Source organism: Nesoenas mayeri, assembly GCF_963082525.1.
Source record: "Nesoenas mayeri genome assembly, chromosome: 1".
In the NCBI taxonomy this organism is placed as follows: domain Eukaryota; kingdom Metazoa; phylum Chordata; class Aves; order Columbiformes; family Columbidae; genus Nesoenas; species Nesoenas mayeri.
In genome coordinates this window covers 68980155-68996443 of record NC_137541.1, presented here as the reverse complement: position 1 = coordinate 68996443, position 16289 = coordinate 68980155, and the positions used below count along the sequence as shown (strand labels likewise).

At 37.0% G+C, this 16289-nt stretch overlaps 1 protein-coding gene across 1 annotated transcript in view; it reads left to right on the top strand.

Moving 5' to 3' along the window:
• The window catches only part of ANO2 (anoctamin 2), a gene marked incomplete at both ends in the record, with an annotated part of 178682 nt that extends 165397 nt beyond the window's left edge, over positions 1 to 13285 (top strand). The window contains 5 exons of the mRNA XM_080356136.1: positions 2156 to 2308; positions 2416 to 2468; positions 4403 to 4584; positions 11330 to 11435; positions 13004 to 13285. Coding sequence (XP_080212262.1) covers positions 2156 to 2308; positions 2416 to 2468; positions 4403 to 4584; positions 11330 to 11435; positions 13004 to 13285 — 776 coding nt within the window. The remainder of the gene's footprint in view (positions 1 to 2155; positions 2309 to 2415; positions 2469 to 4402; positions 4585 to 11329; positions 11436 to 13003) is intronic.
• Between the last annotated feature and the right edge of the window lie 3004 nt (positions 13286 to 16289).

Here is a 16289-nt window from a genome sequence, read left to right as displayed (position 1 = left end):
AATAACATCAAAGCAAATGTGTGTGTGGTTTATACTTAAAACATTGCAAATATCTTTTTTTTTTTTTCTTTTTCCAGCTCTATTCCTACTAAATTCACTTAAAGCCAAATAAGGCATATTTTGGTGTTATGTGTATTTCTAAGAATTTCACAGTTTTTTGGGACATTATTCTAACATCTGTTTTTATTTCCTTGTTAATTCCTTTTCCTGACTCTGAACATTAAATATTCAGGAAAGCATGATTTCAAGGATAGGATGTTTGTATGCCTTGAAAAAGCTCCATCTTAGTATATGTTTGGATATGCTCTTTGAAAGCAAAACAATGAGAAGGAAAATCAAAAGGCCGTGTATATAATAAAGAAGTAATGCTTTACTGTGCAAATATATTGTCACTGAGAAGAGAAAAGCAGGTATGTCAGTCAGAAAAGTTGCAATCTGCACACAAGAAAAGATGCATGCAAGAGAAAATCCTGGAGAAAGCTGTTTTATCAGTTAGTTGTAGGCTGTGAAAACAATGCCTAAGGAAAAGATTTTAAAGTAAAGACTTGGGTTGTGTAAAACCCTCATTTTCACAAAAAGTACAATAGATTTCTCCCATAGTGGAGAGAGAACTTATACAGGGATTTGCTGAAAAAGAATCCACAATAAATAATGCCTCATACACACCAATATTTTTTTCTATAATACTATTTATTTAATTCTGAAGTGCAAATCACAGTTAGATTTATTAGTTCAATCCTGTTGGGATTACTGCCTTTGCATTTGGGCAACATGCTTGTCAGTTTTTCTTTTTCTTCTACTCATTAGTTTTCTGGAGTAATAAACCCCTCTCACTTCCCTGAAGTATCACTTTTAAATAATGTAGCATTTTTACCAGGAAATTATCTAGTCTCATGAGTAATATTCACCACTGATGCCTCCTACTTTCCATGGAAGATACAGCCTTTTAGGCAATTTGATTCCTCAGCACTATACCCAAATGAGATTCACCCAGATGAGGTAGTTTGTGTGTGCCCTAAAATGCCACTGAAAGAAGGGGAACTTAGGGATACTCTGTACTCGGCCCACTGAAAAACTGAAGAAGCTGATTTGGAGGGGCATGGTTTTCTACTACATTATTCAAAGCCTCTGTAGAGCACTGAGAGTTGTCAGAAAAAAACCACAGATGTTCCAGCATTGTGCTTTGCAGGGTGACATTGGTTCCTTAGCTGCTTAGAAGATAATTTGTTTGAATGGAGACATGTCATCCTATATCCTGGAAAACAGGCATAATTCACTCAGAAAATGATGTGTTATTTTTGTTAATATCATTATACTATGGGTGTAGTAGTCTAGTACTGTGCATAGGATGATATAAAATGTGCCACACACTGCAAAGTTAGAGGGTTTTCTTTGGTTAGTTGGTCAGTTTTTACCCCTGTGGAAGAAATATGGAGAACTCAGGAGGTCTGCTCTGCTTTGCAATACTGCTTGTTCTTTAGGACCAGTGGACCAGTTAGTTTCTTTCTCCCAAACTACTTTACCCAAATTGCAAACCCAGTGGAAAGAAAAAAAAAAAAAAAGTGACAGAAGAATTCTCCAGAAGAATTCTCCTTTACTAGGGCTTAGGAGGAAGATTTTTTACTTTGGAGGATATTAGTGATGTAAGGAGGGATGAAAATGACAGACCATAAGAGTTGCTCATGCATCCACAAAGATACTTATTCTGTTCGTGCACTTGACAGATTGCCACAAAGTTTTTCAAAAGAAGCTCGGAAGAAACAGTGATGACTTGTAGAATTTCTCCTCCTGCTTACTTGTGTATCATTTTCCTTAGAGGTAAAAGGGGAGAAAAGAAGAGCACAGTCTTAATCTGCTAATTATGTACAAAAGCAGAAGAATACACTCCAAAACTCTTGTCCTTTATTGAATTTATTGTTTACTATGGCTTGTGCTGTTGTGCTGGAGACTGGAAGCATTATTAGAAATATTCATTAAGCATAGTGCCAAACCTTTCTCTGTTTCATAACCTTACTTTGTGATATTTATCATTTGGACTAAATTGTGGAGTGTTATGGGTTTTGTAACCCACAAAGCTCATCAACTATTTGCTGTCAGCTTCATTTACTGGTTCCTTACAGAAGATACCACAAAACATTGCATATTTCTCTTCCAGTTATCCAGTTTGGTTTTGTCACACTCTTTGTTGCCTCCTTCCCTCTGGCACCTCTCTTTGCCCTTCTGAACAACATCATAGAAGTCCGGCTTGATGCCAAAAAGTTTGTTACTGAACTAAGGAGGCCAGACACAGTAAGAGAAAAAGATATAGGTAAGTAATGAAAAAACATTACAGTAAAGATAACACTAAAAATTCAATATGGAAGAAGAAAAATCATAGTATATCCATAAATAATTTATTTTTTTTTTAACTTACAGGAATTTGGTATAACATTTTGAGTGGTATTGGAAAGCTTTCCGTTATCATTAATGTAAGTATTTGGCTACACCAGCTTCTAACCATGATCTTGGGAGATTATATTGTCCCTCTACCATAATTTAAAAGTGATGTCTGATTTTTCCATTTGTTATGAAATATAATATAATAAAATCTTAAATTATCCAGTTCATTCTTGTGGAAGTGTAAAACATGGTTTAATTACAACAGAGATGACCATTCACTCATCTCATTCTCCCTTATCCTTGTGTTATGTAGGACAGGAAGACTAATTCATATAAGAACAACTAATGAAGGGAATGTAAGCAGGCAACACTCCAGATAATTGATTCATTGATTAATTCTCATTCATACTCATGCTTTTTTCTGTTACTTTGCTAGTATAACTGTTGATATGAATAAAAAGGATGTAACATAACATCCTAGATTCTAGGAGCAGAAAGTCCTTAGCTAGATGAAAAAGCAGTAACATTTGTTTTAGCATATACACGTATCATTATATCCCTAAACATCTTCCCCCCCCCGCCCCGAGTGAGTCTTTCTGTAAGAGTAGAGGTTTTTTTTAGTTGGCTTATATACTCCACAAGCTACAAAATCTTAATGGAAAAATATATTATTTAATAGAAAAAGAATGATGACATTAACATAATGTGTGTCTAGTATACAGATATGTTTATTGTTCTACATGTATTTCTAAAGTAAAATTTTATTGTACATGCTTTAAGATGAAAAATACTCATGCCCTAGGAGTTTAATCATAATATTATCTAGTGGGGTTTTGACCCACAGATATCAAAGCTCTTTAGAAAGGCGGTTGATTGTCAGTACTGAAGGGGAAACTTGTGGAGAAGTGTTGTGTAATTTATCTAGTACAATAGCTTCCAGCACAACAGCACTCTGTAGCAGTGTGTAAGCTATCATTACAACTGGGAGAACTATAATGCCTCCGAAGAAGCAGTTTTGTTTGACTTGGGTGGAGCATTGTTCACTCTTGGCTCAGCAGTTTCCAGGATTTAAGGCAGGAAATCTGTGCAGCCTTGCACATATGCGTAATTTTGTTGTCAGGTATAGATTTCAGGCTTTCTGAACACTGATCTGTGGCAGATGAGCAAAACTCTGCAGCCTTTCAGTTTTGTCTGAATACAGTTTGCAGGCTTATGGTCTTTTATTATTTTCTACATCAAACAAATGCTGAACATTTTTATTTCTTGTGGATTCCATCAAAAATCAGTAAGCTAGTTTTTATTAACAGAAATGTAAATATGCGCATACTCAATTTTTTAAAAAAACTAAATGCCCAGTTCTGCTTCACCATCTGAATAACATTGATGCAGAAGAACTATTTAGCAAAATGTAGTTCTAAATTAGTCTAATGAATTCCTACTGATATTACATAGATAATTCTGTGTCTGATTCATTTAGCAATTCCAGGAGTTTTATTCCAGCATGAGATCCACTGATGTCAGATGTGTAAATCCTAATGCAAAGGGGGAAATAGAGGACAACTACTTTATACTCAACTGGTTTATCTCAGATAATACTATGTAACTACACCAAATTATGCTCCCAATTATACCAGCTAGCTATTATGTCTTTTTGTAGTTCTTTTAAAACTAGTGATAAATGTCCTAGTGGCTCCAGGGATGAAAAGAGTTGGGGAAATGTATGGTACATTAATTGCTTTTCTACTCTTTGCTTTAAGAAATATTCCACTTCCCTAATGACAACCTTCCCCTGGAGAGACAGAGCAGGTTACTGTGCATTTATATAAGTGTACATTTTGTACCAGAAACAGCCATTTAACTCTCACTTCATCACCACTCTAAACTTACTTGAAAGTGAAAATTATCACCTGAATTAACTTAATCTGAAACACATAGATTCATGACTCTGGTTGTTGTTGGTTTTTTGGTTTGGTTTGGTTTTGGGTTGTTTTTTGATTGTATCATCGTTTCATTTGTCTCTCAGGCATTTGTAATTGCTGTCACATCTGATTTCATTCCACGCCTTATGTATCAATATGCATACAGTCAAAATGGAACCATGCATGGCTTCATCAATCACACGCTCTCATATTTCAATGTCAGTCATCTCAAGGCTGGAACACAGCCAGAAAACTCCCTGTTCGCACAAGACATTTTATTCTGCAGGTAAAGTACTTCTAATGACAGTTTGCATAGTCAAAGTAATTTTTGTGAGACAAATTTTTTCCAAGTGGGAGCTGATAATATTTGTGTCTTTAGGAAGGTGGTTTTAATAGTAGAGCATTTAACAGTATTCTCACTATGTTAGAAGATTCTTAGAAGTGTTTTTCTGATGCATTAAGAGGCAAAATAAACAATTCAGGCAGACTTACTAAAATAAAAAAAAAAATTCCTTCTGTATTAAAAGGCATAACTTTCATTAAAAACAATATGTTTTAAAAATGAACCTCACTACATAGAATCAGGCTTTAATTCTCTTTATTAAGTTCTGTGTTTACTTAATGAGATTTTAGTTTTCAGTATATTCTGCCCGTCTTCAAAACCTATGTTGCTCCCCATCTGTATGTGAATTTCAGCTTAATCTTTTCAGACTGGGGAAACGAGGCTCAACTTCCTTTAAAATATGTCGGAAATGTCTAGTCCACTTCTCCCACAGTGCAGATACTGATGGGCTAGTTCCAGTCTGCATGAGAAATCACTAACATGGCTCCAGGGCTCTCAAATTAACCTCTACCTTTTATAAAAACATGCAGAAATTCAAGGAGCTGTTTTAAGGCAGTACAACCCAAGGCTGTTCAAAACAGAGTCCTTCTGATCAATGTTATATTTGACAGCCTGTCTCACCTTCCTTTTGGACTCACTTGAAATCACACTGTACTTAACCTCTACAACGGCAAGAAATCATCACAAATCTTTTTCTTCTATTTTCTTTGGAAGGAGATTCTTCATGTATATTTTTCTATACACAGGTCTCTAATGGGCCTCCCTTGTTTTGTTGCATGATATATTTGTGTACGTCTGCTGTCTTTTTCTGATGGGTGCTAAAGGTTTTGAAGCTGATACTTTGAATAGCTGCTATCTGAACGAACCTGCCCTGGTTTCACCTTTGTCTTTCCCAGTCTCCTGCTCTAACTTGCATCTTTGGTCTCCTGCTTTCTTTGTGCAGTTTTACTCCAAGATAAAATTTTGGCTAAGGTGCCAAAAATGGGTTTATTGAAATCTATAGCCAAATTCTATCAGTATCAGTGTCAAAGCAAAGGCAGAAAATCAGTTACCAAGCAGAACAGAGTAAGACAAATCTTATAGGTGATTTTCACATATCATCAGATTGGCCTATTTTATTTAATACTGAAATACTGGGAGAAAACACTGCCAGTTATCGTAGCTATCAAATAGTGTTTTCCAATTAGTGCTTCAGAATTCTTTTTTATTTCCTCCCATTCAGTTGAATTAATTGCCCTTGACAAATCGGTATTCAATACACAAATAAATTTATTTGTTATTAGTTCCAGCAATCCCTATGTTTTTACATGTCTGACATTCAGAGTTTCTTAAAGAAATTATACTGACAGAGAAAATAGAGATAGTTAGAGCAGCTGGAAATTCTTAAAGGGTTACTGTAAGTTATGACTGTTGGAGTCTTCTATAAACTTGTAAAAGCAGCTCACAGTGTGACATGGAAACATTATAACTTAGATAGTTAGGATACGATTTTTTTCTCCTACCAAAACCTTTCTCTTCATGTTAGGGAGGGAAAATATTGCAAATAAATAGACAATTTGATTTAAAAAAAAATCAAAACCACGAAATTCAATTAATTCCCTTCTAAAATTAAATGCATCTAGAAACAAGCAGCTACTTAAAAGGAAATTCACTTTGTAATTATGTTTCTAACTTAGGTGCTCCAAATTGGCCTTCAGAACAGTTCCCTTCTTTTCACTGAGGGATCATATTCTAGCTGTGGTCCTGAAGTAGCCAAAAACTTCTCCTCGCTTCTAAAAGATTGCGCATTTTAAAATGTAGGCTATGGACCAATCTCCCACAAAATCATATTTGTTTTTTTGTTTCATGTTTTGTTTTGTTTTGTTTTTTATTTCTGATTTTATTAGGGAATAAGAAATTGAAATAGCTTGAAAAGGGGTAAGTGGAAGATCTTTAATGAGACCTACAAATCCATACCCCTTTTAAGAAAAACATTACATATCATAATGTAATCATTTCCAAGAAAGAAGTCTTAAAATTGGCATTATTCAGTGTAGTCTGTGTGTGTTTATCTCCTGCTCCTGTGCAAGCAACGTTTAATCATACTCAGGCTCACACTAATTTTAAACAAGATATTTATCTCACTCAACTATAAGCCATAAAAATTGCATGTCTTGGTTCCTTCACTGGAAGCAGATTAAATGCAGAGGTAAATCTGTCCCTCTATCTCAGGCACTGCTCTTGGGATTGCCCTTGGAACATACCAGCCTTACTTCCTTGACAATAGGGGAGGAGGTTATATGAGTGCATAGGTGAGGCTCCCAACTTTTAAACAGGTGAAGAGTCAGCATTTAATTCAGGCAGCACAGCCACCTCCCAATGCCAGGAACTTTGTCAAGGACATCTGTGCTGCCTCTGAGGAGGCGGTCAGATGGGACCTGAGGGCAGACAGAAAGGAAAAAAATAGCTTTCCAGTGCTAAAAGCTGCATGCTGTGCTGTACCTGCTGCTTTGCTTCTGGCAGACAGGGTGAAGAACCTTAAACCTGGGGCCTGTCGCTTTTCTCCAAATGTTGTTCCATGTGAGCTCTGCTATTCCCTATTTGCTGCTAGGAGATATTTTTCAGTATAATGTTACATGTGAGAGTATGCAGCACCTCTATACTTTCTGATAGACTTGTAAGTCTGTAAAATGCTTTTCTACTCTCAATTTCCAGCACTTTTTAATTTGTATCCTTAAATTAGCCTGTGTTTTCATTCAACAAGCATCTTTATCCATATGGATCTCCTACTTCACTGTGACTGTGTTGCTTTCATTTTTCTACTCTTTACCTGGCGTCAGTCACTGGCCTCTATTTATGGTGTAAGTCTGCCTGGGTATTTGGAAATGTGTACATTAACAACAGTGATGAAATGCAGTCCTCAGATTAACATGGACTGAAAATCAGCAAGATACAAGGATAAGGAAATAATTCACACTAGGTATAAAAGTGGTCCCTGCCTCATAATATCTATGCCACCGAGAATAAACAAAATTGATTGCAAAAAAGAAGGATATACTAAATGTTTGATCACGTACTAGTCTGAATGAAAAGCAACTATGAGAGCATTTCTATTTCATTAGCAGGAAACAATTAGGAAAATATGCCATCATCCCTATTCACTGTTTCTCATTATCACTCGTCTCATTTGAATCTTATCAAAATCTCAGTTTTGGACAGAACTACCACTGTGATAAAATGTGGGATATCTAGCTTGTGTCCCAAGAGACAGACAACAAACATTGTCCCTTATGCTGGAAATAAAATCTGCTTTTCTGTTTCTGGAAAATATGTTGGGAACAAGCTGACCTCCCTTATTCTTAGATTTCTGTGACCTCTGGAGATAAATGCGGTTACAATAAGCCTGTATTTTGCTCCTTATGGGCATTGCCAGAGATTAAGGTATCTTAAAAATAACCATAACAAGCCAGAAACAACTCTCCCACTGAACCTCCAGAATACATTCTTTGAATATTTTGAGCAGCATTTTGTACAATTCTGTGAACTGTTCAACATTATTTTCAAATAAACATTGCTGTAACACCAGTCTGATGCAGAGCATTAGTTGTAATGATTTTTTTTTTTTCAGAGCAAAATATTTTTGTAGCTGAAGGCAAAATAAGAGCAAACTTTACTATGTTAAGTGACATTTTTATTGGTTTAGCCCTTTTAATCTTTATAATCTGGTATGATAATGGAGTACATGAAAGCATGCTGATCACATGGAAAAGAAGAAAGTCATTAAAGGGACTTTTCTCTTAACATGAATCTGGTCCAATATTCAGCAAATTTATAAAGTGTCTTTGAATGAATTAATTTTCTTAATGCCCTGGGATTCATCTCATCTACCCCCAATAGTAACTGGTGGTTTCTAATGTTTTTCCCTGAACAGTTCTTATATACTCCTGCATTGTTGAAACAATACCTCCTTGTGATTCAGTCATGTTTCCTTTCATTTCTTTTCAAAGACCAGCTGAAAATGAAAATTAAACAGATCTGTTTATTTAGATTGATTCATAGTTCCATTTATAGTTACATTTTGATTTTTTTCTGCCAGTCTTTCTTTTTCCCCATGCAATATACTCAAGAAACATATTAGCATATTTCTTTTAAATCTGGCTTAAGTTCAGTTTTGTCTAAGTCTTGCCTAGTCCTCTCCATCCATCCTCATTTCCCCAACATTTCTCTACTTCCAGCATACATTTTTCTTTTTTCCTTCAGAACTTTCATGTACACTATTCTTAAACCATATTGGCTACTTCATAGTCTTGTCCTTTTTCAGTGGAATTAGAGTTGTTTAATGCTTTTGAAATGCAATAGTCTTTGCACCACAAGTCACTTGCTGTTCCTAGCATATCTGCTTAATAAAGTATTTCAAGAATGAAGAATTGAAGATGCCAGGGAAAACGTGGTCTTTTTGAAAAGAAAACTACCTGTAAAATATAGTTGTTAGAAAATGACCAGGTTATTGCACTTTGATGTCCCATATGCCATAGAATAATTAGAAAGGGAGTGGGGAGGAAACCCAGCTACCTTGTCTGTAACTCAGACAATACCTCCCTTCACCATAAATCATTTGCTAGTGCTCTGTTGAATGTAGATTCAGACATCATAAGCAGTGTGATTTCCAGCTGAGCCAGGTAAAATTTCTATGGGGTCTGATCTCCTGCAACACTTACACAACTTGTGAAGCTCAGAGTACAATAAATAGAAACCTCACCACATCTGGTAACCCTTGCAGGTGAACACGGGCTCCATATCAAGACAGAAACTGATTTGTAGTGCCAGGCAAAATCCACAGCTAATGCAGTGGTTTTCCTTTGCTTTGATGTTCAAGCAGATTAAATTCAAGGGAACTGACTCTGGGCCTTATTGAAGCCCATGTACACAGACTTGAGCAACGTGTGAGAGTCCACATTGTACAGAAGGTATCAGAGAGGGAAACTCACAGTGCAGGCACAGTATAGGATCAAAGAGGAGTCCCATGTAAGACAGGACAAAGAGCTCTGTTATTCTGCACACACCACTGCACAAAACAAATAATCCAGGGTCTAACACAGCCCAGAGAGTGCTTCCATAAATTAATATAGACCCCAATTTAAAGTTGTTTCCCCCTCATCTCTCTCCTCCCTCTCCCCATCCTGAGTTGTACCTTGTGTCCTTTGACTCCAGTAGGTTGCAGCACAAAATTACATCTAGCATTTCAGACTGAACTTTGGGGAGGGGAGGAAGAGGGAAAGGGGTAGGATGTAGGGTTGTGTGGGATTGTAAATGTGTAATTTAACGTGCAAAACCATGTGGATAGAACCTGAAGGTAATTTTGGTAAGCGCACCTGCAAACTGAAGCTGACAGATTTTATGAACCTTTGCCATTATCTCCAATGGAGGCTTTTCCACAGTTTAATGAATCTTGCTGTCAGGAAGGGTTTTGTGGTATTCAAAACAGATTTTCCCTTTCTTAATTCCATCCCATTACTCCTAGTCAAACACTGTGAACAGCACTAAATTATCCCTTTCAGTCCTAAGGGCACAATTTGTGCATGGTTATCATGTCCAACTGTGGCTGTTACTTACCAAAGTGGAACAATACATGTGCTCTTCTTTAATCTTTTCTGGTGAGTCAGTCTCCTCAGCGCCTGCATTATTTTGCTAAAACTGCCTTCAATTTGTTGTTATCCTTTCTTTGTTGTGGTGTGGTTTTTTTTGTTGTTTTGTTTTGTTTTTTCCCCTCCTCTGAAATCCCTACAACTGAATGGTTGAATGCAGCAGCATTACAGGTGTGGCTTTACCTGAGCTGTTCAGAGAAAGACTAATAACCCCCCAGCACCATCATGCCTTTTGTTTATACATCCACAAGTCATAGTGTCTGCTGCCATATTTCAAACTTGTGCTGACTTGCTGGCCACTGTAAAATCTGGGCTATTTTCATTGCACTTTCTTTCAAACTCTACGCTTTTAAAGGTCCTTCAATTGTTTTATTTTTAATTGTTTTTCATTTCCCCAGATAATTCTTATTGTGTTTCCTGTCTGTATTTCTTATTGCTTTCTGTGTTTCCTGCTATTTCCACAACTTTCTAATTTAGGAGCATCTGTGACTTTTATTAGCCTGTTGTTTACTTCCAAATGATTTATGATAATACTAAAAACATCAGACTTCAAGCCAAACCACTGTAGCTCTGTTTTGTCCTGTCTAAGGCTACACAGTTAATTTAGGGAGTGCCTTGCCCATGGCTCCCCCTGTCGTTAATGGAAAGACAGGAACAATCAAAGCATCAGATTTTATATGGCCTGAAGTATTACCTAAATTCATCAAGATTTAAGTGAGATGAATGAAGACTTGTGTCGTTATTTCCTTATGTCAATTTAGAATTTAAAAGGAAGACAAAAAAAATAGGACAATTGCAAATCCATGAAAAACTGGAAATTTCCAGCATTAGAACAATGTTCTGATTTTGGTTAAAACTGTGAAAATCCTTCTAAGCTTGCTAAATTCAGTGGACATAGTTCAATTCTAATTCTGGAGTTGTATTTCATAACAAGGGTTGAAGTAGGAACATCTGGAGGACTTGATTCTTTAGGTTTTATGACTGGAAAATCATGTTAACTAAAGTAATTTGTGCAGGAGGGGACTGATGGAACTGTGTAACAATTGAGCTGTCTCTATCGACAGGTTCAAAGACTACAGAGAACCGCCTTGGTCCCCAAATCAGTACGAGTTTTCTAAACAGTACTGGGCAGTCTTATCTGCTCGCTTGGCTTTTGTTATTCTATTTCAGGTAAGTCTGTTGAGTTACTGCAGTTTCAGTCACAGAAATAACATAATAAATGGATGGAAATGCTTGTGCCAAAGAAATTCATGTCAAATAGAGGTTTTCTGTTTGCAAATACCCAGCCTGATATACTTGCACCCAACCTGTGAGATGCCAATGGGCTGCAGCACAGGTTCTCCTTTTGGAGCACTTCCTCAGCAGACCTTTCCCTTCATGGAAGGGAAGCTTCACAGCCTACATTAGCCCCTGACACTAGCAGTGATCCCCCAAATACCCCAGGATCTTGAATGCTTCAGTTAAGTTGACTTTGTCCGATTTTATACTCTCAGAGACACCACTTGTAAAAAGCATATAAATATTATGTAGGCTTGTTAAATCCTGTTCTTTACCCAAAACAAGAAATAAACAGAAGTAATAAATCTTTCAAGGTCTTCTGCTACTTTCTACAAGTTAACGGAGTAAATTCTCTCCCGTGTCAAGATTTTGTTGGCAAGTGATTTGCTACCATGGCTTGCCTTCTGAATGGCAGAAGCCTTCTGCCTTCCTCCATAATCTGGAATCCCTCCACAGCCAAATCAGGCCCAATCATTGTATTGAAACCTACTTGTCTTTTCTCCTCACCTGCCAAATATTCCTAAGTATGACTGTGAGTCTTGTGTGGTTTATATTATCCTCTTCTGCTTCTTCGCTCTTTCTTCAGTAATTTTCCACCACTGTCTGCAAAACATTTGAAATCAACTAGTTATGCTGAGCTTCAACTAGCCTGCATGCACGTTGTTCTGCCAGAGTACATTCCCTGGATAATTAGCTCCATTGTGTCAGATGGAACAGAGGCTTCATGCTAGTAGTCTTCTCAGTAAATGTGCTCACACATTTGGAGACATTGCACAACACAGCACTTTTCAAAGCATTATCATGATAATATAAACTCCAAAGCATAAATTATCTATTAATTTCACAAACAAGTAAAACTTTTTGCCCAATCTGCTTCCTGTCTCTGTGTTATGAGTATCACCTGTAATGACCTTGACACTTGAGGTTCAGGGCTGTGGCTTGCATGCTGCAGTAGTGTAAAAAATCCTGCTTGTCAGCAGACTGAAGGATTTCAGGACAGGCTGACCATGAAAGCTGTCTGCTGTCTACTCAGGCCACATTGAAAACACATGAGTATGACTGTGTTGGAGGATGTTTTCACTGACATCGCACTTATAGTAACAAATTCTGGATTCAATCTTAATGAATTTTATGTTGAAAACTGAGAACCTTTAGACGCCTGTAAAGAATAAGGTTGTTTTAGCTACTTAGACTGCGAATCATTTGATGAATCCAAGTCCTTTCCCCATTTCAAACCTAACTGAAGCATGTGTTTAATTCAGCTGCTCCACTGAGGCTCAGCTGTGCACAAGTGTGAGCTCGCTCTTGAACTAAGATCTTACTCAGCTGCTTAATACTACATGCTGTCAGCAGAATGTGTTTGATACCTGCCTCATAGCTATAACAAAAGTTTAGTTTTGCTCTGGTGTAAGTGTTTTGGATTTTTTGTACTTGTTTCCTGTCTGTTGCTGTGTTTGCAGAACTTGGTGATGTTCCTCAGTGTTCTGGTTGACTGGATGATTCCTGACATTCCCAAGGACATCAGTGAACAGATCAAAAAGGAGAAGAGTGTACTTGTTGACTTCTTCCTAAAGGAAGAGCATGAAAAACTGAAGCTGATTGAAAGCTTTATCGCACGTGACAAGGAGAAACACAAAAGTGGGACTAAAGGCGAAAGGATTCGGGCTGCCAGCTTCTGTCAGTTTAACCGAAGTCAGAAAGGCAGCTTTACCTCCTCTAGGTCACAGCACACAGAAGTGTGAGTCCTTAGAGAGAGGTAAAATATTTGCTTATCTCCATAATACCTGTTTACTGTGTGATGTGATTTTGAACCTGGACCGAAAGGGAGAGACAGTCAAAGAAGAGACAGGGAGCAAAAAGGAGGGTTCTTTTGCATCCTTAAAAACTCTATATGCAAGAATCTCTGTTACATTTTATATGCTATCTGGACTGCAGCATTTTCAGACTTCCTCAAGGCAAGATAAAGGGCTACATTATAGCTGTAGCTGGTCTTAGTGGTGATGCATGTGAGTTGGGTAGGCATACAGAAATATTCTTCACTTGTTCAGGCTCAGTGGTAGGATCGCAGCCATCCCTTGTCTTGAAGACAACCTGTGGGGCATGGGAGATAGAATGGACACTTGTGCTCTAGTATCTATCTTTTGGCAGATCTGACTGATGACCATGACAAAGTGCACACAACACATTGTCTCACAGCTTGTAGCTGCCAGAGGATGGTTTATAAACAATTAGAGTGTCAAGAGTCATTGTGCCTTCCTGATGTACATTGTCACTTGGTGCTGTCTCTGTAGAGCATGTAGAGCTGTTGTTAAGGGCACAGAGCTGTGGGAACAAAAGAAATGAAATTCACTGAGCACTTTCATCTACAGATTTACAGTGTTTTGCTTAGCAGGAGCTTGAATGCATTTGGTAATGAACAGAGAGCCCACCAACATATGCATCAGAATGAAATAAAGCTGCTAGAACCAGGGGAGCTCATTGTTATTCATTGTCCCAAACAACCACAAAAAAAACCCTTCATGTTTGAATCTCCTTTCACTTAAGCTGGGAATTCAGCCAGTATCAAGAGGAATCACATGACTAAACCAAAAGTAGTGTGAAGTTGAGGAGTGAGAGTGGAAGCAAGTCTTGTAAATCATGTGGCATTTTCATGTGCATTGTGTGTAAAGTAACAAAAGTTGTTGCTGTTGTGCATTTACTGTAAACTAAAATATTTTGCAGAACTACATGTCATGGGAAGATAAATATATACACTAAGCAAGCTTTCATCTATAAGCACTTAATGAATAACATTTTTCTTCTACAAATGAAAATAAATATTTGTTAAAAAAATCTGTTTCTTTTACTATAGATTCTGCCTCTAACTTGACTTGAAATTCAGAGTCTGGAAATAAGATTTTCTTCTTATTTTGTCTTCTCAAAAATGCTTTCAAAGCCATCAAAAACACAAACAAAAAGAAGAAGTGCTTCAGTTTCCGGCATTGTGTACTGTATGATTGCTCTTTAACATTATAATGGTATTTTATATATTTCTGAAGCCTAATAACTTCATTGTTCTCTTTGGTGGAAAGATTTTTTCTATAAGAACTTTAGGTGCTTTAATGAGAGATGTAAAAATAATTTTGGTTTTTTTTTTATTTTTTGTTTGTTTGTTTGTTTTGGTTGGTTTCTTTTTTGTTGTTGTTGTTTGTTGTTGTTGTTTGTTTGGGTTTTTTTTTGGGGGGGTGTTTGTTTTTGTTGGGGTTTTTTTTTCATTGGCTAAACTAAAGAAAATGAAAATGAGAGAACTGTTTCAGGGCAGGCTAGAATTAAAAGTCTCATTTTGGAGTTTCATTTTTAAAATTTCATTTAGGGTTATTTTTCCCTTCTATATAACAGATCGAATTTAAAATTACAATGTCAACTTGAATAAAATTGCAAATGTTTAACTTTGTTGAAAAAAGTCTGACCTCACCAAATGTTTCCTTCTTTTTGCCCTGTCAAAACTCATTTGCAGAATTTTAAATGAATTCAGAGAGAGTTCATCCCTCTTCTGAAACTGTGTTTTTTTTAATTGCTAGGGATATTGCCCAAATCTCAGTTTGACTATATACTCTCAAGATTAGAAATACAGCTTGTAAATGTGCAAAAATATAGAATCATGGAATCATTTTGGTTGGAAGAGACCCTCAGGATCACCAAGTCAAATAATCACCTAACTTTAGCATTAACCATGTCCCTAAGAACCTCATCTAAACATCTTTTAAACGCCTCCAGAGATGGTGACTCTACCACTTCCCTGGGCAGCCTGTTCCAATGCCTGACAACCCTTTCTGTGAATAATTTTTTCCTAATATCCAATCTAAACCTTTCCTAGTGCAACTTGAGGCCATTCATTTCCTCTTATCCTATCACCTGCTACTTAGGAGAAGAGACCAGCACCCTCCATTCTACAACCTCCTTTCAGGTAGTTGTAGGCAGCAATAAGGTCTCCCCTCAGCCTCCTTTTCTCCAGGCTAATGAGCCGCAGTGTAGTATTACAATGTTTCTTCCATTTAGATATACATTATCTGATACAAGCTATTTGAAGAGCTCCTGCTATAATGTACTGTGTATAAACTATTGACTGTATATATGTGGTGTTTGTAATTGATTGAGATAGATAGGAAACTTATGGGAAAATAGTCCTCTCCTTAAGTGCAGTTTAAGCTTTTTCTTAGTATAAATACCTCACAGTCACTTGTGATCACATGAACTACATTCTTGCCAGTCCTGAAAGTTATGCTATTGCATCTTGGGGAGGCTCAGCTATGATGAGATTTGTATGAACTAAATACGCTGTTAAAATTTAGGTAGTTTCCCTCTGCAGTCACCAGAGAAAGAAAGGCACCAACAGACAGCTTACTCATCCCATTTGGAGACTGATGTCTGCGATGGACAGATGAATGCACTCAGAGGATGCCTGTCTCCTTTCCTGCACTGTAGTGGGAGCCCTGCTGTCTGCATTTCAGATTATGCTCTTGGACTTTAGGTTGCAGAAGATCAGAATCTAACTTTCCCAGTCAGAGAGCTTAAGATATTTAGATCTCTGAAAGAACTAGTGACTGCAATATTCCTATTTGATCATGCTTGTTTTATTTTGTTTTAATTTTGCTAGGTGCCTGAACGAGTATAATTTTTAAGAATTGGGCTCCCTGATGGAAATCTGTGACAGGGCATAGACATAAAAGTTGGTTTACCCCCTTTAAGGTTAATATTTAAATCAAG